A 24,598-nucleotide genomic window follows, 5' to 3' on the forward strand; every position below is an offset into this window, starting at 1 on the left:
AATTATAGAAGAAAATTTAAATTCAGTGTGGCAAAGATCATTAAACATTTTGTATCCATTTAAAAGGCCTCCTGTGGTTCTGCTTCATTTGCTACTTAAGAAATAAAGATGGAAACAGAAAAAGGATAAGGAACATCAAAATATTACTGAAAAACCTCTGGGAAAGATGACAAATGGAGGAAAATATTCTTATTATGGTACACAGTTTATTTTCTCTTCTTTGGCTAGCAGATTTACTCTTTTTTTTTTTTTAATATACAAAGTATGGATTAGCAATACATTTAATTAATAAGTTATGACCTCCCAATTTGTTGTCAGGATAAAAGCCCACCTTTCACTGTACATTACTAAAACATTACACAAGAGCTTGACAGCCCCAGCACTAATCACAGAAGTTTCAGGTCTGCTCTCTTGCACACAGATTTCTTACTTACTGAAGACCCTGTGTTTTGGGCCATATTACAGCTGTACCAGCACTCTCAAACAAGTGGTACTCCTTGGAGGGTAGTTTTGTCCTCTGCACACTCACAGCAACACAACGGACTCAGTCTAGAAACTCAGCTCCAAATTACAAGTGAAAAATCACAAAATTAATACTACCACATTTGGGTCATACATTCAAGAGAGTTAATCCTGGAATTTTATCTGCAAGCAATAGGCTCATTTGCATTTGCTTTTCTTGTCGTCCTGTACAGCTCAACATCGCATCAGGCCTTGATTTCTAGTCCTGCAGTCTGAAGAATAAGTTGGCAAAAAAGATTTCTTCCAGTTCAGAGCAATGTGTGAATACAGCTGTTTTGGGTAATCTTTGCAGCTCAGGAAGGGAGACACCACTAAAAGAAGGTCATTTTCTTTCTGTCCATAAAATGCATTTATATTTTTTGATATATACAAAATAGACTTGAACTGCAGTGAAAACCGGAGGTTATAAATTGACATACTTATTTTCTAGAAACTGAAGTGTTCCAGATGTCAGACGGCCACCAGATCAAAGAGACTTTTCTTTGAGCTTGTTTTTTCTTGTGTTTGTTTTCTTCCCAAGTCCTATATTCTCCCAAGACTCTTCTTACATGGGAACCTTGGAAGCCATTTACTTAACATTCTAGCTTTATGGCCACGTGGGGCTTTTAATCAGTCTTCCTGGCTCAAGGATGTGTGAACAAGAGTGTTGATTTACCCTGGCAGATAAGCGACCAGCACTCTTGAGCTGTTTATACCTGTTAATCTGTTCTGTGACTGTGATGGTCATTGTTGAGGTAGGTTTTGGTAGTTACAGTAGAGAAAATTAGTATAATGTTTTTTGGCATTAAGGGAGGGGAAAAAAGCTTCCTGTAAGTGGACAGGAGAGGAAAGAAAGAGAAATTATGAATGAGAATTATTTCAGAAGTTGAGACTAAAACCAACTTGATTTAAATGAGCACAGTTTTGTGTTGGGTTTTTTGGTTTTGGGGGCTTTTGTTTTGTTTTTTCCCCCTTCTGTTGCTGCTGTTGATTTTTAACATAACTCTTCATTTCTGAGCAAGAGCAAAACAAACAAAAAATCTTCCTTCAGATTTCTAGTCATATTCTGCACTCTGAAAACACTTTGGTATCATAGTTGTCATGAAGCATCTTAGATTTTGGAGCAAATTGGTTCATCTTGGAAAACAGATACAACTCCTTATTTTTACTTGCTCCCGTCTCTAATGATTCTTACAGACAGCGGTTTTCTTCTCAACCTGACCACACCAAATTTGAAGTGTCTGTGATACGAACCTTGGCAAGAACTCCTGGCATTGAGGAAGTTACTGCTTCATTGCAGGGAGCACAGACTGCATGAGGTGGTGTTCGCAGGGGTGGACAGAGGGTGGCAGGTCTACTGAAATTAGCCTTTCAAATGTATCATCTACAGTCAGGTTGCTTGCATTTTTCATCAACAGGAGGAGAAAGTTGCTAATAACTGACCAATAATCCATGTGCAGATCAGTGGAATGGTAGGAATATGTCTCTGTCCCAGCCTTCTGAATCCGAAATCCTTTGCAGCAACAAGCACTAGACTCTTCCAGAGAGGAACACCTAGATGCATCGTCCAACCCACCTGGAAGAACTAGGCAACTGCTGCCTGGCAAACTAGGAGAGGTCACGCAAAAGGTCAAAAATGAGGCTGATGTTTGACTGTTAATCTTCATTTCAGGGTCATTAATCAGAACTAAGAAGAACTGAAGGACATGCAAGAAATGGTGACATAAATTAGGACTCTTCAGCCTGGAAAAAATTATGAAATGGGCATATAGTAGTCTTAAACATAGAATGACTAGTATCTGAAAGGAGGACTCATTGTTGAAGGCAGCAAGTGTCCAAAAGCTGCTGGAATCTCATCAAATTATTTGCAAAAATTAGAAATATTTTATTTTGAGGGAAGCCAGAGTTTTTTTCTTGTAAAATGGTTGATCACTGCAACAAACATAAAACAACAGCACCTAAGAAGTGAAAGCAGTAACAACATTCTTACTGTTAGTTCCTGTCTCACCTTGGCTTCTTTTCCTACACTGTAACTTGGAATTGTTGCTGGAGTCCTCACTGGTGAAGAAGTGAGGCACCATTTCTGGTAGCCCAAGTTTCCAGCACCCTTATGATGACATGCCTGTGGTTGCACCAAGGCTCATCAGGGGTGAGTCCTCTCCTTTGCCTCTTCCCTCGTAACAGTTACGGCCAGCATAACCCAAAACATTGCTGTGTACCACTGAATACAAGTTTCAATTTGCTCGGCTTGTCCAGTAATTATGACCTGGAATTTTCATGGGAACACACTTCCTCTGAAATGGAAGGTTAACTTTTTGTAGCCGGGAACATCACATTTCTTTCAACATGCAAACTTCTGGAAACAGTGTAACACAACCTCTAATTATCAACATCTTTATCAGTGTTCATGCATTCATTTAAATCAATATTGCCTGGACTGAAACTGTTCCGAGCACTGTCTGTTTTGCCTTAAAGCATCTTTCATTCACACTTGGCAACATCCTTATAAATCAGGAATGCAGTTTGTTGAAAGGTAATAAAGAAGCTTATAAAAATAGCTTGGTGGTAATTAACTTTTATAATTCTTGGGGAGCGTCAGGCAGAATTTATGACGTCATGCAGCAATGAGGGAGGGAGTGTTATGTAGGTCCATACAAAATGAGAAAACAATGGGGAAAGGGGAATCAGGGAAAGGAAAGGGGGAGGAAAAATCAGACAAAATCTACCATTAACTTAATACTCAGAATTAAACTAACCTTGCTGACACTGTTTGCTTTATGCTAAATCAACCCAGCTTTGATATTCTGGTAGGAGATGGAAGTAGGTCAAGCCCTGATGGCTTGTTAGGAGTTTTCAGTTGCCAGCAGGACTTTTTCTTACCTGTCATTCATTATGATTACCTATATTCATTATAAGGCATGTAACTTACTCCTCCCCACAGCATGGCTTGGAAGCTCCTCCTTATTGGTCTTTTCTTTTTTTTTTTTAATGCATGCTATCATGACCAGGTCAGAGTTGGGATGCACTCTCATTTAATGCAACAGGTAAAGGAGGAAAAAAGAATTAGCAAGTAACAGCACACCCCTAAGCCTTGTGCCTACTTAGCCAGACCTAAGCTAGTGTGAGATTTTGCAGCATTAGACTTTACATACCCAGGTATGCTAAAAACCAACAGTCATCCTTCTTAATGTAGCAATGGTTAAGAAAAGCATTTGGATAGGATGTTGAGTATGTGTTCCTACAGGAGTGAAGTTGAGTGTATGAACCACAGTCAATAGCTCTCAGATAAACTCTGAAAATCCAATTTGAGCAAGATCTGAGTTTTAGACTCTGAGTTTTAGACAACTTTGACAAAGCTTTTCCAGCAAGGTGTTAGATTCTGTCTTTACAAGTCCATGGTTCCCCAGCATTAACAGAAATAATTACGAGAGTCTGGCAGCAGAATGGAGCCCCACCAGCACAATTCCTAAAATAGCTGTACTTCGAAAGGATTCTAATATATTTCCAAAACCTGCAACATGCTGCACTGCACTGACATATCAAGGATATGACTGCATCAATAAAAACTCTTCACATACCCTATATGAAAACAGCAATAAGAAATAATGCTTAGGTTCCTTCTGATAAACATGGTCCCTGCAGAGCAGATAATTGTTTATAGATTGATTTACTCAGGTATTAAAACCATAAGGTGGAGCACTGATCATGAGAAGGATTGCAGGGTTGAACTCCGATAAATATGAGAAGTCAACCACTGGCACTAAGATACGAGCATTATCACGCTCAGAACTGAAGCAGTTAAAGTAACACTTTACTGCTCATTTAACTATACAATAAATACTTAAAAATCAAAAGAAACCCAACTCCCAGAGAGGGGAAAACACCAACTGTTTGAAAATCAGGTGACAGGAAAAAGAAGCCTGGGACTTTATTGTGCAGCCTCACTCAGTGTTTCTCACTTGTGTAAATCCAGTGCTCTTTCTGCACATGCTTGGGCCCTTCAGGAAGTTATCAATTACCTTTTACATCAATCTTTTCAAAAGCAGTCCCCTTTTCAGCTGAACCAAATATGACTGCATTAGCAGAACAGTCATGCTAATTCTCCATTGCCTGTAAATTAACATTCATAGTTGGAAATTTAATAGGTTTGTCAGGTGCACTTCCTTCTCAGGGTCCATACAGTCCTTAGATGTGCAGAGACAACTTAGGACTGGGGAAAGCTACGTCCATATCCTACATCTGTTTCATTTGGAGAAAAGTTTCTCCTCCCAGATCAGCCACATCAGCTCCGGTAGAGAAACAACATGCTCCCAAGTTTCTCATATGCTAGGCCAGTTAATTTTACATGAGGGCTTTTGGCTGCATATCTTTATGTCAGTCAGATTTCTACCACTGCTGATCCACTCACGTTAATAAAACTATTTAATGTAGGTCAAGCCTTTTATTTAATTGCTTCTAATAAAAATATATAAATCAACGATTGTCTACAATACTTTGCATGGAGAAAGGTCCTAAATACCCCTTCAAGAATTAGAAGCAACAGAAAGGAAGAAGAATCAAAAAGGCAAGGATAAGTAAATCTCACCAGCTCCATCACCTGTTAGGCTCTCTGGCCAAACTGTCTAGTGTATCAAATAAACACTTAATAATAAAAAGTTGTTCAGTTCTTCAGTGGATTGAAGAAAAGAAAGAGGGAATAAAAAGAGGAGAAGTAGTATTCAGTAACATTTGCAGTCAGTTACGATGAAGACTGCATGTACTATGGACAAGCAAAGGGGGAAAAAATGCCAAGAACAGAGTTATCTAAAGGCAAATTATTGCTTAACAGAAAAAAATATGTTTAAAAGCAAGTAGCTGCATTAAGTGTTTCATGTCAGACCATAGCCAGCAGACATCTCTGATCTATTGGTTCATCTCAAGTAGAGGCATAACAGCTGTATAATGCAGATCTGGCAATCTTCTTTCTTTGGGCATAATTCTCATAAAACACACACACCTCCCTGATTGTTCAGACAAATCTGTTTAGCACTTTGATAACAAAAATGATGGGCCCCTTTAAACTTAAGCCAACCTAAATATATTCTTGAATTCAAAAATTCATTTGCCCAGACAAGTATGAAAATCAGGTTTTGTGCTATTAGTGTAAGGATTGTAGCATATTATTATAATATAATATTTTATTTTTATATATTATATAAAAATATTATATTTATATATAAATATATATTATATTTTTATATATAATATAAAAAATAAAATAAATATTTTAAAATAATTATTATTAGCTAGTATTCGTATTGGTCTAACTATTAACAATTTCTCTCATGCTGAGGATAAGACAGCTGAGAATAGTGAGAACTGGCTCCTCGCAGCACATTTTGAGTGACAAAAAGGAATTTTGTTGTAGTAGCTTTTTCTCATTTTAGCCACAAGCATACCTGTGCCTTGGTCAGCAAATAAATGCATTGTCACTGCCTCATAGAGTTTATGCTAAGAACAATGCTTTGAACCTCAAGTGTTCTTGAGGTTCACTAAGAATGAAGTACTTTCGGAGCTGGTAGGCTGGTTATTTATATTGAATAGAAACCCTCTTTGAACCAAGGATGTGCAGCATGTTTAAAATACACAAGTAAGATTACAGATTTCCCGGGCCTCCACCTGTTCTCCTAAGTGCTCTTTACAAAGCCTCTCTCCGACATACCTTTTTCATTTTTTTCCCCTTTTTTCATCACTTCCTTTCTCTTTACATTTCTCCCACCATCCTCTAAACAGAGGTTCCCTGGCTCACTTCCAGCTGAAGCATAACTTGTTTTCTTTCTCTTCTGATGTCAGACAGAATAAAGAATGTATTTTACATGAGCTTTGCAGCATTTCATTCAACTTATCTTCTAGTATCAAAATACTTCTCTTGTAAATGAAAATCTGCAAGGTTGAACATTAGCGAAAACTCTCATTTATGACACCACAGAAGACTTGTTGTCCTACTGGTGGAATGTTTTCTTAGAACGAACTCAAAGAAACTGCCAGTTTCCCTCATTTTGAATTCACAACTTTTCACTCTGTTTCTCAAGGAGTAATGTAATGTCCTGGGAGGGTAACAGCCTTCAGCCACCAGTTTCACCAGGGATGAGGAGGAAAAACTGCACAAGAATTGCAGGCTTCGTGAGACTTTTTTCAAAATTTTCTCTTGTCTATTGGCAGAAATTATTCTGCAAGCAGAGGAAGACAGTTTTCTTCCCTGTAAGCCCAGCCACAACCACCACCGTAATGAAAGACAGCAGAATCTCATCACAGAGCATTTGGATAGATGTGAAGCCAACGCTTAGCACTTTCTTTTAATTTTCTTGAGAGTTTGGTCAAGTTTGAAGCTTTTTTCAAAATCTTCAGAGGCTTGCTTCACCAGCAATCCTGTCCTGGAATTAACAGATAAGTCCTCTAATATGCTAAGGAAACTCATCTCATCAGTGAGTCTGGTCTAACTGCACATGTAGGCTGACGCTGCTCTGGGTGCCCAGGACCCAAGCATTTTCAGGTTCTTGCGTATTCTTCTCACTTGGGAATTAAGCAGTTGCCTATAATCTAATCACTGAAGTGTTGCTGGCTGTATTTTTGTCCTATCAACACAGCAATCAATCCACAGCTAGCACCTACTCAAGCTGAACTTAACAGTGATCTATCATCAGAAACAGAGGTCTATGTGCAAGACAAAAGTGGGAGAAAAGACAGAAGAAAGAGTGACTTATAGGTTTATTTCCCAAATGATATTCCACATTATGTACCACTGCAAAACGTCTTTTAAACTATACTGATTTGTGCTTTTGCATTGCAGTTATTCATTTCTATTAAAAAAATGCTCCAAAAGTGCATTTCTTTGATTCCCTTAGAAACTTAGTTCTAAAGGAGCTCATTCCCCTTCAATACTTATCAAAGCTCTTTAGCTTAAATTGAAGTCCTACTACCCATCATGGTTTTAACAGGACTATACACATGCTTAAGTTAGTAGGCCCCATCCTCTTCAACTAAATCAATTGCATATATTCTAACTTAATTAAATCTATTTATGTGGATAAGTATACCACTATTTAACCTAATATTTTAGATCATCGCAAAATATCTATTTAGCAGCATTACATCACTGTAATTGACAGCTTTTAAAGGACACTACCCATTTACATAGAGTTCAAGTATTTAATATAGTTAGAGTTGCCTTGATTTTGTTTCTGAAGACCTGAAAGTGATTTATTAGCTATTCCTGTCAGTAATTAAGTTATTGAAATATCACTCCAATATTTAAAATGTAATTAAGAAAAAAAATAAAAGGACACCAAGAAGTCTTTGCAGACACAAAACTTCAACTTCAAATGGAAAAAACAGGTCCTAATTATGTAAGTTTCTGTTAACAGGATAGGTACGGGTATATATATTTTTAATGTACTTTATTATTTTTATTACTGCTAAAATAGTATCCCTAAAATAATTTCAGATATACATTTTTAATCCCTGGCACTTCCTCCATAATTCAAAACTGTAACTGGCCTACAACTGTCCTATTCAATCATTTACTTTCCAGCCCTCCTACCGCTTTTAATTTTCTTTGATGTTTTATATATTCTTAGGCACACAGTTAACAAAGATTACTTTAAAAAGACTGTCCACCATGCATTTTTGGCCTCCTTTTCTTAAGTCACAAAATAAACCGTCTTATCCTGGTCATAACTGCTATCAAGTTTATACCTCACAGTATTTTATTTTAGCAGATTCTTTCACAAGAATAATTTTTAACAAAAGTGAATGATTTACTGGCTCTGGGAGTATATTTCCACCTACTCAAAAGGGAGAGCTCTCGACAGTCAGGTTGATTCACATCAAAAGCCTCTCAGTACTGTAGCATAGCCCTGTGCAGCTTTGCATTCCATGTACTCACTTTTCACCAGCTCTAAATCAATCTGGAGAAAATCACTTAAACATGAATGAAAGAAGGGAGCCCTTTGACTCTGTTTTATGTTATGAAAATGCATACCTATCTGCTCATTGACCTAGAAAACAGCCTTAAAGCGGTGAGCAGTTATCTTTGTCAAATGTTTGGTCATAAGAGTTAAACCACCCCTTCTAAGACTGTATTACACATTGGAAAGCGGAGCCATCATCACAAATTTCTTTTGCCACTTATAGCATATTATTCTTGTGATTCTTATAGCCTATTATTCACACTTCATCAGCACATTTCATTGCAATTAAATCGGTGTAGGCATTCACTTCATTTTACTGATTTTCATTATCAAGGTAACTAAAACAATGGAACTAACTAGTTTGGTTTACATTTCTGGTAACTTTGGTAACCACACCATGATTTGTGGATATTCACTACTTCCCATGTATTATACGAGTGTTAAAACTATTGTGAGCATATTTGACCTAAAAATTTCAACTGCTAGAAGACACAGAGTAACCAACTATACCTAAAAAGTGCATCTTCTGTAGGAAAATGGATTATACCACAGGGGTTATTCTTCTCTCATTTCTCTATTATACTAGGGGCAAAAAATATTTACATTTTTCTGACAGTCGAATTAATGAATAAGGTCACTATATAAATTGCCTCTTGGGAACAGGTTTAATTAATTGGATTAATATAAGAGAGATACATGTGGACTATCTTAAAGGAAATTTTCCATCCTCAGAGATCACCACTAACACCCCAGTCCAGCACAGTTGCAATATGCCCAGTACGATAACTTACTATATTGGCTTTTGCTGATCACCCAGCAAGTGCTATATAACCTCATTTATGTCACTGTCAACACTGAGATAGGACTCCAGAATTTGAAGCAAAATACTACAGTCCTCTTTTGCTATGAGTTGAATTAATGCCGCTGATCCCAGAAAATTTAGTTACAAGTCTACAAGTTTTTCCCCTTAGCTTCATCTTTAAGGTTTGACTGAACAATGTAACTATGCAGCTGGCAGGTAAAAAAGCAGAAATTCAAGGCAAGTAACCACAGAACTCTGTCTGCTGAGATGCATTACAACTGTGATGGGAGCTTTGTTGTGTTTCCACCCCTTACTGACCAGGCAATAATTCACTGGCAAAATGCACTGTCTCACATATGACCAAATGCTAGCAGCATTCTCACTTCCCCTCCCCTCCTTCAGTCAACCCACTTCAGGAAGGGTTGAAATGTTCAGCAGTAAGGTTAAGAAAGCTTCTCGGGTGGCTTGCAATTATAGTATCATGTTAGGTTCTTATTTTTGGTAATACCATTCAAAGCGTGCTCACAGTAGCATAATAAAAACTGATACTAATTAGTTAATAATAAGTGAGACCTAGAGCATATCAGAGGGATTAATAACCAGATGGGAGGTGGGACAGCACAAAGTCAGCCTGAGGCCACAATCACCCCAGCTAGCTATTCATTTTGCCAGGAAATACCTCACGTGATCGTTATTGCTATTAGAACCTGTTTGGAATTTTATTCAGAAGGAAAATAAACATCTTTCTCATATGGCTTTAAACCCCCCAGGTGCTACCAAAATTAATTATTTGATTACTATTGCTGCTCTTAGAGTTTTCTGGAAAATTTATCCTGAGAAAAGGATCAAACCCTTCTCCCTCTGTCTTCCTCCTGCACATACACCAAGCCCCAATAAGCTTTTATAACCATATTGGGTTTGGGGTAAAATGCATCACATTTTCATTCTATTAGAGAAATAATGAAAGGAGGGATGGCTAAGTACTTGAGCTGGGTTTCATTCCAAATATTAAGAAAAGGAAACACCCATGCCAATAAATATAAAGCCTCAGAACTTGAGAAAATAATACCTTCTTTAACCTGAAGGTCCAGCAATCACACATTTGTCCACCTCTATGAACTGGAACTGACTAGAACAGGTCACAAAAATTCCATCAGAACACAAAGCTAATGATGCTTAAATTGGTTAAGGAAATAACAACTGAATTGTCCCTTTAAAGGTTAATTGTAGACCTGCCAACTGAGTGACCTACATTTGCCTGGTCAAAGCACCTGTGAGAGAGGGCAAAAGAAATACTTTCAGAAAGGAAATTCTGTTTTGACATTAAACGATACACTCTTCCTTTTCATTGCTCACAGGCCTCGAAATGCAAACTGACCTTATACAGGGTACAAAGCAGCACAGCAGACTTTCACGTCAGCTGCTGGCCGCAGAATAAAGACCACAGAGCTACAGCCACGTGAGAAGTTGATGATTTTTGGATTATTTCCTCAGTGCAAATCTTTCCTCTCGTTCCTCTTCCAAATACAAAAAGAGCTTTACGGAAGCCTTTTCCTTATTAACATATTTCTTTAAACTTGCACTATTTATGCAAGCCTGCTTTACTTAGCCACGTACAAAGTACACGTCGTGCTTACAGAAGTGGACACAAAAGTTTTGCTGTTCCACCATGAAAGTCCACTTGTAGAGAAAGTGAAGGTGGCAGTTGTAAGAATCCTAACACTCAGCACATCTATGTAAAGTTGCGGTTTTGTCTTTTCTATCACCAAAATAGAGAATTGGAAATGCAACATTTAAGAAGTACCAAAACCTAGTCCATGAATGATATTTCCTTTTGAGATGTGTTTTCTCTCTTAAAGCATGTTATCCTTTTGCATGCCCTTATTACTTTTCCACATGTGCCTCTCTATAAAGATGTCTAAATGTTTTGATATTTTTTCCCTGTCTCCTCATTCCTGTTTGTTCTTATTGTATGGTATGCTCCATGTATTTTATCTAGGTGAAATAAAAAACAAGGCTGTGCTAACGGGAACTCAACTCTTCAAAGCTGAGAAGAGCTCCCTTCCTTTGCCAGTGGACAACCCAGAGAAGCATCAGCTTTCTTTTTGTGTTTCCATCCTCATTCCAGTGGCTGACTAATTTCCTAACACATTTCAATTATGCAAAAACTCTACTTACAGCACTATGATAAAAAGGGGAACACTTAAACTGTTTAAATTAGGCTTCTAGTTGTAGGTGCCTCAAATCTCTCTCTCCCTGAGCTTCATGTGCAGCCCTGGTTTCTAAAGCCTAACTTAATCACATGTGAACTAACTTTCAAAAGCTGAAAATGTGAATATCCTCTTCACAGACAAGGTATGTCAAAATTTATGATATATAAGTTTTATTTTGAATTTTGCTAAAGAAACGGAACAGTTCTTTGTCAGCTGCCTGGAAGCAAGCAGAGAACTTTTCCACTTGTTGCTAAATGATACAAACATATTCGGCTGCTTTGAGGGACTGCTGTTGCTGTCAAAACGTATTTGCCTTGGAAGCCATCCAATTTCATCTTGCCATGATATCAAATGTGAGCTTATCTCAGTCACAAATGTCCATTCCTCTTTTATTTTATGGAAGTCTGCTAAAATTACAGCTTTTATATAAAGTCCAGTACAGTAAATAGGAATACCCCAAAAAGTTTCCACTGACTGTACATATTGTGAAAACACAGATGTTATTTTCTTTTAATAGCCTGACACCAATTTCCAATATGGCCCATTTAGTGAACATTGAACACTGTTCTACAGTATAAAAACCATGTCTAGAGTAACTTACATTTTGAAATCCATTTTGCATATATCTGATAGGACCAGTAATCTCCTTTGTAAAGAAGGTTTGCACTCTGGATTTTGTAAATTAAGGAAAACTATTAGGTTTGTCATTCTAATAATTTCATTTTCAAATAACATTTTTTGTTCTCATTCTATTTTTACAGTCACCACCAAAGAATCTGAAAGTTATGCAATACAACAGGCTTTAAAGCCACCAGGGACCCTCCTAACACAGGATGGAAATAACTTATTACGCAAATAAGATTAAAACACTGACCTTGAATCCACAGTCTTTTGCCAAGGGGCAGTGTGTGTGTGGGGGTGGAAAATCAACTGTGGTACAGAAGCTTGCACTGTGCTTAGGAAAGCACAAGAATTTTCAAAAGCAAAGACCTCCATCATACAGGAAAGTGGAGGCACAATGGACGTTATGATCATTTTAATATTTCATATGGCAAGGAATTTATTAGGAAATAACATAGCTTCACTTCTGCACACAGTCAATATTATTTTCTGCTCATTGTCCTCTCATGTTCCAGCCATAACTGCAGTGATTGTTTCAAACTGTTCCAGTCTCTCCTGGCCTGCAGAGGCCACCACAGCAGCAAGGGATAGCCTGCGGGGATGGAAGCCCAGCTGTGCCAGCAGCCTGGCAGCAGGTCTGCTGCAGAGGCCAGGCCAGCTGGGATTCCCTTGGAGACTGAGGGTGCCAAGGGGCTGGAGTAAACAGGCTTTGAATTACTTTGTGCTGACGGTTCAAGGCCAGGCTTCCAATATTAGTAATAACCCAGCTATGTACTGCAACCTGTATCTGTTACGCTGCGCAGCTGAGAACAAAAGTGCATTATAGTAAATGATTAAGTAGGAAAACAGGAAAAAAAATAAAATATTACTTTTGTCTCAATGCAGTCATGTTAACACTGCTACTACAGGCTGCCTCTGGCATTCTCTGAATTTTTCTAAGATCATCAGTGCCATATTGAAGTTATACTCAATAGGCCTAGGCTATCCATTTGCATGGGTTTGAAAGAGAGACAAAGCAGTGATTAAAGGAAATGGCCAACACCTAGGAAGACAACATCTGAACAGCTGGTCCCACTTTTTGAAATGTATGCTTCACCGAGACAAACAGGAAGCTAACAGGTTAATTTCTATTTTCAAATATTCTGTTAGATGGAGAGAGTTTCTTGCAGGGGCTGAGGATGTCTTTATCACCAGCAACACAGTCCTACTGTCTTAGTCCAGTCAGGCTGGAATATTGCCTCAAGGTAACATTCTTTTTTTTTTGTCTGGGTCAGCAAGATGTCTTTAAAAAGGGAATTACAGTTGACTGCTTCACCTAAGAACCTGAAAGAAGCAGATGATATGAAGGAGGGTTTTTTGGTTTTGTTTTTTGGGTTCTTCTTTTGTTTGGTTTGTTTTGGGTTTTTTGTTAACTACCGCAAAAAATATCTCTCCATGCATCTCCCAGAAGAGGGCTGAGAGGGAAAGAACCAGAGAACTGCTGGAATATATGTTCTGAGGAAAGACAGACAGAACAGAGACTTTTCAGGAGCACTCCCTCCCAGGGCATCTCCATGCCCATTCTCCTCGGTTTCCAGAATGGAAACACATCTATTTTCCTGTCATACATATATAAAAAAATCTGATAGATTGGTATCTAAGAAGAGAAAAAAGTGTTTCTCCAGAAATTGGAGAATTAATTGGAATTAGTTGTAACAGCACAGTTCCACCCAGCCTTAAAGACTGAACAGCTAATATTATGAAATTAATATAAACACATACAGTGTTTAAAATATTCTGTGTATTAAACAACTGCATTTTTTAGTTTCATCAAACAGGAAATTTTGCTAAAAGAGGTGGTAGAAAACAAAAAAGGGAAAAGAGAAAACAAAAAGCCCATAAATAGAAACTCTCTGAAAAATACAAAACAAACCTAGAGTTTCGACCAGGAAAAAAGTGAACAGACAGTTGGCCATTCTTTAGAAAAAAAGTTTGATGAATCCTTTTTTCAACCAATTAAAATCAGAATGGCTGTTGAAGTTAAGAATCCAATTATAGAGCTGTTATTTGTTCTGATTTTTATTATTACAGTGAAGATGGAAATGTCAAATGAGAGTGTAGCAGGAAAGGAAAAATATCTCAATAAATCATAAAACAAATCTTAAAGGGAAATAAGATAATCTGCCTCATATAATTGTAGAATAATTATATCTGTCCTTGGGTATTATCATATAAGTAGTCAACAGGGAGGATAACCTTCCACAGAAGATGGTAAACATTGTAAAAGTCAGCCTTAGTCTTTAATAACTTTTCCGTAAGTATTAAAAAATATCAGCTCTAATCTGACACATCATTCTTAAGATACATCATTCATACCAAGAATAAAATGTGTGCATAGACACATACCTCTTTTCCGGCCTGGCGTTCTGCCTCTGGGACTGGGAATGCCTGCTGCCTCTCAATGCTGCTCTGCTCAGATGGCTGTTGTTATGGCCTCCGGAAGAAGCAGAGGCCCGAAGGCCAGCCCAAAGCTGCTCTTCATTCCTGTGAAGTGGCACAGATGTACGGATGGCAGAAATGACATGGCCAGGATAAGCAGTCAGCGAGTCCTCGTGGTGGCGGGAATTCTGATGAGCAAGAGTTCTCTCTGAGGCCGGGTACTGCCGCCCTGGCCTTCGGTAGCCCCTTTCACGGTAGTAGGCTGGGAGGCAGGGCCGCGTTTGCTCCATCACACCACCACTGCAGCTCCGGGAGCAGGCAGACCAGGGGCCCCAACTTCCCCACATGCCTGGGATTCCTGCACTGCTATCCTCAGATGCATCTCTTTGCTCTTCTATCCTCTGGGGAACCTGTAGACACAACAGATTGACTTAGGAACAAGAATTCACACTGTAATATCAGGAGAGCACTAATATCCTTTTTAAGCCATTCACGCTGCAGTCACAAGTGAAACTGAATGACATAGGATGTAACTTGTCTTATTCATTCCCTATCAAACGGCTGCCTATTCTGCCAGTATAGGAGGAGGTCTCCTATAGCCATCAACCATTCAGACCAAAAGTAATTTTTGGACTATCTGGACAGGAATAGATTTTCTTTAGTTTTCAGCAATGGAAACCATTGCGTAATGCAAATCTTGGAAATGTGGAGATTGAAAACTGTTATAATATTAGCAAAGTCAGGAAGTAAGGTCATTTTTGGTGACGAGCTTGGGTCAACAGACACTGGCTGCTCTCTTCCACTCTGATGCCTCAACAACGGAGATTGCTAGTGGTCACAATAATATTTCAGGAATTCCCATCTAACGTGGAACTTTTTAGGAAGGCAATAAGACGTGAGAGGACAGGTTGATTTCCAACCAGCCAAAAATACTGCAATAGTTAACTCTTATATTACCACTTTTCCTCCAGCCTCCATATTAATGCTTCAAGGAAAAGAGCTACTCAAGATGACCCACCCACTCCTACATTCACAGAAATCCCCATCAAATTCAATAAAAGACAGGACAAATTGTTGGTCTCGGGTGTTCAGTGCCACTTAGCCCATGCTCACCATTCAGCGGTACAGGGAAAGCAAAACAAAGAACAACCCCAAAGAGAGGGGTTTTTTCTCTTGAAGGGAGCTAGGAAGGATTAGGAAGGGCAGGGACTGTTACTGTAAGGAGAGTTAACCCCTCAAGCTGTGGCAAAATATTTAAATATCCTGACCTTGTGGTTGGCAGGGTATGAGCACAGCCTAGAAGTTACAACCACCCATCTCCATCTCCTTGTGGACTTGTGCCCCAAGCTTTACCCATTCCTGGAGCTAGATATAGTCAGGATTTCTCAACGTTTCACACTGGGCAGAGTGCTCAACTTTGTTGCACAGAAATTAGATCCATTTTCATTAAACGCATAGTTTTTCTGTTGCTTCCCTTGTCAACTGGCTGAATCACAAGTTTTCAAAGCAGGCTTCCAATGTCTGATTCTCACAATTATTAATATGCAGAACATTCTTTTAAATTAGCATCTTTTAATAGTTTATTTATATTCTGAATAACCTTTGTACCAACAAGCACACATGCATATCAATTCAATTAGGAGACAAAAAAGGCACTGTCCACAACCAAATGCTTGCCATACCTCTCCAGCCCTATTCAAGTGTGTAGCTACCTCAAAATGAGCTTTGGAAAGACAGACTTGTCTGTATGACACTTCTCCCCCCTTCAAAGGATGACCTCCTAAAGATGTAACTTCCATTAATAATTTTGCCTCAAACATTACTGTATAATAGCAAAAGATTAACATCCACATACTTTGCCTCTAGTGACAGATAACATGTGCAGTCACTAACAACTGCAAATCACCTATGCCAGTGAGCATACATTACTGATCAGCTAGCTATAAACATGGCAGGCTTTGGTGGAATGTCGTTTGCAAACATGGGTTGAATACACCGTTACAATACAAAAAGCCAAGCCAGTGCAGCGTTTGTGGTGCTGCTGTGTAATAGTCAGTTGTGGTCTACATAATCTGAAACATTTCCCCCCTCTGAGGCTGCTCTCACACTTTCATCACCAACCACAGAAGAAACTGCATTTAATTATAACTTGGGAATAATAAAAAGCATCTGCATTAGTGTGATATGTTACCCATTTCTCCAACGTTATTTGAAAACAGGAGCAGATGTCTCTGGGTTTAATATGTCTTTTTTCTGTGGGTACCCCACTTGGCATCAGCCCTTTAAATCCAATAGCCTGTACAACCTAATACCGCATAATATCAAAATTATGAATAACATACAACAAGGTCTTGGTTTCTGGCTGTTACATTTGCTTTCATATCCAATAACAGAACATCACTGGCTCACAATTTGACCAACTAAACAAGCTATTCTTCAGTTTGTGATTTTTTCAGTGAATATTCAGTGTTCATACCTACACTACACATTAATGTAGTCCTACCACAGATATAAAATGATAACAGTTAAACACCAAGACACTCTTCTGGTCTGAACTCAGTTTGCAGTAAAATTTACTTCTTATAAAACTAATAGTCCTTTGTTATCAGACAAGTCAGGTTTCATTTGTCTGGACTACTTCTTAATCATTTCTATGATGGTTCAGTACACCTTTTTTTTTAGAAGCCAAAGACACTCATGCAGGCAACAACTAAAATCTATTAGTCTGCAAGCAACTGAATTCACCACTAATATAAGAAATATCTCATTATGCAGAAATAGAAACTGATATAATAGGGACAAGCGTTGACCTGTTGCAGAGAGAACTTTCTGGTTGCCAAACTTCATTGCAGCAAGAATTGTTTCAGATAAAATGATACTTTAAATGACTGAAGGCAATGTAAAGTAATTTCACACCCCTTAATCTTCACAGTAAAAGAGTTTTAGACACACAAGAAGGTTTAATCTAGCTAGCTAAGTAAGAACATAGTAATAAAACTAACCAAAAAGTAACAATAAAATGTCTTATACTGACATCAATACTACTTAGTTACAAGATGACAAAATTCTGAGACTGGAATTTTCAGTAGCAAATCAGGTTATGCACTTTCATTTTTAATTAAGGTCTCTGTTTTCTTACTTTGAGAAAGATGGGGGGTACAGACAAATCTTTAGAGAAGATGACGTGTGATTAATGACAATCTACTCAGTGAAACCTACTACAAAAGACTGAATAAATTGAAGCTGCTTACCTTAAGGAATGAAAAACCTAGCGGGCAATAAGAAGTCTTCCAAACAGTTTACATAAATAAATACAAAGAGCTGTTCATTTTCTCTTTGCAGCAAATTGTTCTCCATGTCTATAGCCAACACACAAGTAACAGTGGATTTAAATCTAATCAGAGTTGAACCAAATTAGCTAGTAGGAAAAACTACTTATTGGAAAGGCAAACAAAGCAAGGGAACAGATTGCCTGAGGAGATCCTGGCACCACGGAAGCCCATCCTGAACCTCTACCAGGAACAGCTAAGGTATAACTGATCCCTCCCCGGGGCAGAGAAGCTGAACTACAGGACCCACAGGTGACTTCCCGTCCTTTGGTCCTGTGATTTCCAAGGTACTTTGTAGCCTGTAATGAATTCTACCACAGCCCTAGGATATAGCCCAGAAATTACAGGTAGCTACAGGAGACAGCTGAAGTACTCCAGCACATCTCAGAAACACCACATATTCAGAGATTCCTGACGCTAGGTCCTTCCTCCTCTCCCTTTAAAAATTACCCATTAAACAGCACACTTTCTAAAGGGAAGAGTTTGAGCCTGCACTGGGGAACAAGTGAAATGCATACTGAATTTTCCTTGCCAAGTTAAGTCATGAAAGTAATTTCTTTAATAAATCACATAGCCTGCAAAAGGGAGAGATCAACTAACCCATTTAATCTACTTTCCCATAGTTTATGATTGATTCCTTCTCTAGGTGACCTAATAATATTCATTCTAACTATAAATGCACCATCAAAAAGATTTCTATCTACTGCAAGTTAATCAACAACCAAATATTTTGCTCTACAAATTCAGTCTATTTTTCCCCTTAATTTCACCCCATAATTCTAGTCCTTTCTTTCTTTCTTTCCTATACATTTTTCAGTTATTTGGCAGGACAAGTTTTGTAATTGGAAGTAATACATTTCACTAGGTACAGCTGTATAGTAAACAATGTAAAGAAAAGTAAGACAAGCTTTCAGGTGTGCAAGCACTTGCAATTTCCATATCTGCACTAACTCCTATCAAGTTGCTATCAAAGATTCTTTAAATCAGAAATTTTCTTCATAATGATTGTTATGCACCAAGTATCTTCTGATCTGTCACTTTTCTAACAGTGAGTGGCAAACTGAATTGAGGCTAGATTTTTAGAAGGGTAGTTGCAGGGTCACTCTTCTTCCTTTACATATGAGCACTCTGCATCCCTTTCTGTTCTTTTCCCCCAGTTTTCTTGTATTTTGCTAGTTTGCTACTTTTGTAAACAGGAGCTGCCTTACATTCAGGTTTATTCTGACAGTTGTCTTTTTCAAATTAGGCAGAGTTTCTAAAACAGTTTGATGGGGTTTTTTTCCAAAAACATCATTCATATATAAAATAAATATATGAGGTCAGTGTGTAAAAAGTATATAAAGACTAAAACTTCAGAAAGGAAGTACTTTATTTAGTTGTCATTCCTGTAGCTTTAGCCCTATGACAAGCATTGAGTCTTTCCTCACTTTTACTATATTACAACCTTAGATCTTATTGAATTAAACATACTACCAGTATGTTGACGTAGATAGTATTTTAAATAGAAAAACAGTTTATCTTGAATTCATATAATTCAGCAATTACTCTGATCCTGATTCAAAAATTCCAGCAAAAACTAGGAGTGCACAAGCTATTGAAATGCAATGCATATTTCTAGTACCGCCTCTGTCAGAATTTAGAAATAAGATTCGCATCTCAGGATTTCAGCAGCAGTTTGAAACTATACTATGCAAGAAACTATACTATACTACTACTACCTGAAGAAGAAATATCACCTGAACTGAAAGCCACAAATATTTCGAATGTAACTAGTTGTGTGTGAAGACAATGACTGACAATGCAGTACTGATCTAACAAACACTGGTTTTAAATACTGTAGGATACTTCATCCTATTAAATTATAGTTACGTACAAATTAACTGTTCAGATAAGTAGGGAAAAAAGCAGATAAATCAGAGGCCCATTTAACCCAGTATTATGTTTCTGACTGTGTGGAAGAAGTAAAGATTTAGGGAACAGCATAAGAACCAGGACACGCTCAGAGACATCCACAGGCCCTCTGCTTCCAGCTAATCAGTAATTTAAGGGCCTCCTTCAACTAAACACCATATTCAAATTGTTTTTCATAGCCACTGCTGGACTTAATCTCCATGAATACAGTTAACACATTTTTTAGCATATTTCTAATCTTGGTTTCCAAAAGATTGTGCTTTTTACCTTGAAAAAGTGCTTCCTTTTCCTCTGATTAAACATGCAGCCTGACAGTTTCACTGTCTCCCCCAAATTTTTTCATTGTGATAAACAAAGAATGATCATTCTGTATTCTCCTTCACCATAGCATGATGTTTGACTTGAAATCACTAATGTAATCCGATTCTGGGATCTCTCTCTGAAATTCAGCAGTCCTAATCTGTTTAGTCTCTTTTTGTAAGGAAAACAGGCCAGAGTTTGGACTGTCCTCATTCTCAGCACCTTTTTCACTGCTACATTTTGACATGGGTGTGCAATGCTGCATACAGTACTCCAAGTGTGAATTAATGATGGACTTTCACAGTAATAATGATCATAATGCTTGGTGACAGTACTTACCTTTTAACCAGCTACATAATTAAGTAAGCTGCTATAGCCCCAGCCAATATTACTAAGTATTTTGCAGATACTGAGCATGTTATAGCAGTCCAAATTCAAAACTGAAAAGGGATACAAGACAATGGCAAGCTTTAAACCTGGAGATATCTAAACCAAATCAGACATTTCTGGTTTTTTCCTGAATTCAGTTTAGATACAATGACGTCATATTTCATAGATTTAATTTCTAACATGTTATTGCGTAATTCTTCTTCCTGGTTAAATGCCCTGAATTTAAATGGATTCATGAACAAATTAACTACATCATATTCCTAATTCTACATCTGAAAAGTGATGTAACAAGCATGAATGTATGTTTTGTAAAGCTTTATGGTATTACTTTCACCCAAAGGCAAAGAAATAGCATCCAGAAGAACATCCAGAAGAACCTGCTCAGAAAAATGCTACCAATGGTATTCACTCAGTAAACTCATATTCATGTGCTGGATGCAAAGTGGAATTAACAGAAGCCAGCATGCCATTTTTTATTTTAAACTACTACTATCATATTTGTCCTGTGCTTCCCAGAGCAAAGACCCCTAATCCTATTAATATTCCTCAACACCCTTCAGGCTTTAGGCATTTTTTCATTGTCCTTTCCATGGTCTTTCTTCTCATTACACCACACATGATAACCCATGCTATGACACCAAACTGTCACCATCTTTATTAAAGGAGTGTCAAGGCACTTGGAAAACATGACCTCTTCTTATTTATTCCATTACCCCAGGGTCGCACCTCCTTTATTTTATAGTTCTGACTGATCAAAGATTTTGCTAGGGCACAGCCTGTCACAGAAGATGTGCATGCAGCTTTTATCACAGCCAGGCTCAGCCTAACTGAGGATTCAAAAAGCCAGTATAATAGTATATTGTTATTATTAAAAATGCATATGTCATTATTTGGAATGAGATGAACACAGTATTCTCCATGAACATTCGCCATCTTATTATAAAATTGATCGATGATCAATCCCACAAAGTAAAAGCTATTCTTTGCTCTCTTAAAATTTCAATAGTGTAAAAACAAAAGCAGGCAGACTCACAGAAACTAGAACTGACCTGCAGTTCAGAGCACAGCATGCCAAATTTTGAATGGGCTGAGGAAATTATAGTTTAGTTTTAGAACCTGTTCAAGTGTAACATTATCGTATTCCCCTGCCAGTGTTGTAAACACATCTATGGAACAGGTTTAATTCTTTCACCAGTCTAAGCATCTTACAGGAATATTCTTCTAGTATTAGCCCAGCTGATTTCCAATAAAGGTCATACCTATACAGCAACAACAACTTCCCAGCAGAAAGTCTTTACAGTCCATTTTATAGATGTTCATTTGCAACAACCATATTTTTAATGCCTCTTACAAGAAACATGTGGAACATTGGTAGTTTGATAAAAAACAATCTACCAAGAAACCCTAAAACTTGCAGATAACAACTTCTCAGATCTCTCAAGGCTAGCAGAAAAATGGAGCAGAGGCCAAACAAAACATCATGACACAATGTGTACATGTCTGCCTGGTTAGTATGCTCAGCTATTTTAATCCTTCAGTGCATTTTGGAAGCCTTTAATCAGAGATGTAGTAAACCGTTTGAATTTTACAGTACGTGGTAAGTGTAAATATTACCAGCTTAAACGATTTGGGTTTCCGTTCTTTGTATAAAAATTCTGTCTGAACATCTGTGCCTGTGAAGATTAAAGGGCTAAAAAGCCTGGAAATAGAAGACCTTTGTATTCACAAACCACTGAAGGGAGTTACAATGCCTGGAAAGCTTAACTGCCCCTTCAACCAACTTTGACCACATCTGAAGAAACTTTAACATTATTTAAATAGTCTAGAAAGTAAACAGCTCTGAAAAAAATTCAGAACAGTTTTTGTGCCAACAGAGCTTGAAGCTTCCTCCAAGTTTGGCTAATTTTTTTCACACCAAGACCACCTCCATTGTGCTCTGTGAGCCTAGTGTTTTAAGGCAGAGATTTCTTTCCATTTTTCTGTGAGACCATTAAGTACTTTCAAGTAAACAGATGGCTCACTCCTTATCTCACTTCTACCAGTTCTATATAATCACTCCTTCTCTACAGTAGGATTGCTTCTGATTTACAGTAAAGATGATAAGCATCAGGCCCTCACTATATCACAAATTAGGCTTCTTTAATAAACTATTTCCTCATCATTGACTATCATCTGTGACCCCAGTCTCTCAGCTTGTACTACCCTAGGCCTTTTCCAGGTCAATCATCTTCAGCTGTGACAAAGCTGTTGCCATTCTATCATATTTCTACACTTATAAAAATTCTTTGGGATCCACATGTGGTGGAAATATGCATTTTATTTACTCAGTAATTGACATAACACCTCTCAAGATTTCTGAGTCATCCACCCATCACTCCAGCAGCAGAGAGGACAAGCATCATAAAATAGAAAGCAACATTCCCTAACAGAACTACTCATCTGTGAATCCAAAAAGCTTCTCATCTTTATCATTGCTCTGATCCAAAGCCTGGGACAAAACTAGCATGCAATACTGCTCTGAAGGAAGATGAGAAGCTTAACTATGACCTTGTAAGTTCACCTGCTCTGGAATCCAACTGGAACAGAGATCCTTTCATTTTTTTCAAAGAAACACAAAATGAGCTTTAAGCCCCTCATGCTCCGAGCTTAAAGAAGTCAGTATTTTTTAATTAAAAAAAAAAAAAAATTCAGAGGTCCATGATAAAGCAGGTTAAAAATTAAAAAAGCATTGGCCTTGATTTTTCAAAGAGTGTATTTGCATAAAATAATGTATCCTTATCCTGTCTCCTTTCCCCAAACAAAGAAGAATTTTGTTTCCTAACCACTTTAATCCACAACATGAAGGACAGGGAATTAGTAACAGCGTAGAGGTAGCAAGAAAATTCTTTCAGCTGTTGTTCTAAATATTCTGTGGCACTAAAAGGCTAATTTTAAAGGAAAAGTCTTGGCATGGACTAAATCATCTATCCTGTTTCCTAAAGATCACTGTAATTAGAATAGCAACGTCGTTAGCTAGAAAGGCTCTATTTTACCAAAGTTTCAATGAATGCAACAGCACATATATCTATACAGTTAAAGTCAAGCAACTATGCTGAAGGCAAGCAGACATAATGACCAGTGGAAAATGGCAAGAGGAATATGGACTACATTTCAGTTGGTAGTGTTTTATGGAACTGATGTGTATGAAAATACAATAATAATGGACAGCTGTTATCTTATAAACAAGAAAAACATTACAAGAAAAAAGAAAGTATGACACCTGCAAACATTTGTTGCAAGGAACACGTACACAGCAGCTGTACGCAGATACATGTTGACTAAGCTGCTCTAGTAAAATTCAATTTAGTGTACGCAGCCCAGCAGGACAGAACCACAGTAACTTTGCAGTAGGCCTGTTAGCAAGAGCTGAGTTCCAGCTGACAAGTCCTGGACAAGTTATACGTTTCCGTCACTGTTGACTTTACGACAGAGCTTCACCCTACCTGGATTGCAAGGAAGAACACATCCTTCCGTTACATGCTTCTGCTTCTCAGGATATGTAAAAGCAAGGTGGTGACCAGCTGCGGTGGAGATCCCCTGGTACTCCTTAGAACTATTAGGCATTAGCCCTGGTGTCTTGGCCAAAAGCCAAGCTTAGATATTAACTACTTTGTCTAACTCCAATTTCCTCCAGTGTTTCAAGGATATAGTAGACTTGCTTCATGCTTCACATTTTACTCTATTAGAGTGTGTTCAGATGTATTAGGCAGCTGTATCCTTTTCAGTTAACAGAATAGTGATTTTTATGGGGTGTGGCAGGGTAAAAGAACAATGGAAATGAAACATTGCCATTTGCTGTCATTATTACAATATAAATGAAGGTGTAGGATCACATTTATACACAGAATTTCCCATATGAATCCTAAAAATGGTATCATAGATTTAGTAACCAAATTCTTATAACTTGAAATAGTACTCTTAAAGTTATCACCCTCTCTGTACACTCTCCCTCTACCTTCCCACTTACATCTCCATCATCCTCATTCTACAGCCCAGTAGAAGGAATCATTCCTAGCATCTTAAGCCCTTTGCGGTAGTGCAGTATACTGGAGGAAGCAAGCAAGGTTGCCAGGGAAAACAAAGATGGAAGGACAGAAAGATGAAAAAAATATCAGTGGCCTACTT

The 24,598-nt window shown here is 37.9% G+C and overlaps 1 protein-coding gene across 9 annotated transcripts in view; it reads right to left on the minus strand.

Moving 5' to 3' along the window:
- The window catches only part of THSD4 (thrombospondin type 1 domain containing 4), a 348,910-nt gene that overhangs the window by 292,152 nt on the left and 32,160 nt on the right, over positions 1–24,598 (minus strand). For all 9 annotated transcript variants that reach the window (XM_072870146.1, XM_072870150.1, XM_072870148.1 and 6 more), the window contains one exon: positions 14,472–14,914. In XM_072870146.1, the coding sequence (XP_072726247.1) occupies positions 14,472–14,914 (443 nt within the window). The remainder of the gene's footprint in view (positions 1–14,471; positions 14,915–24,598) is intronic.

The sequence above is a fragment of the Ciconia boyciana genome, chromosome 8 (assembly GCF_034638445.1).
Source record: "Ciconia boyciana chromosome 8, ASM3463844v1, whole genome shotgun sequence".
Taxonomy (NCBI): Eukaryota; Metazoa; Chordata; class Aves; order Ciconiiformes; family Ciconiidae; genus Ciconia; species Ciconia boyciana.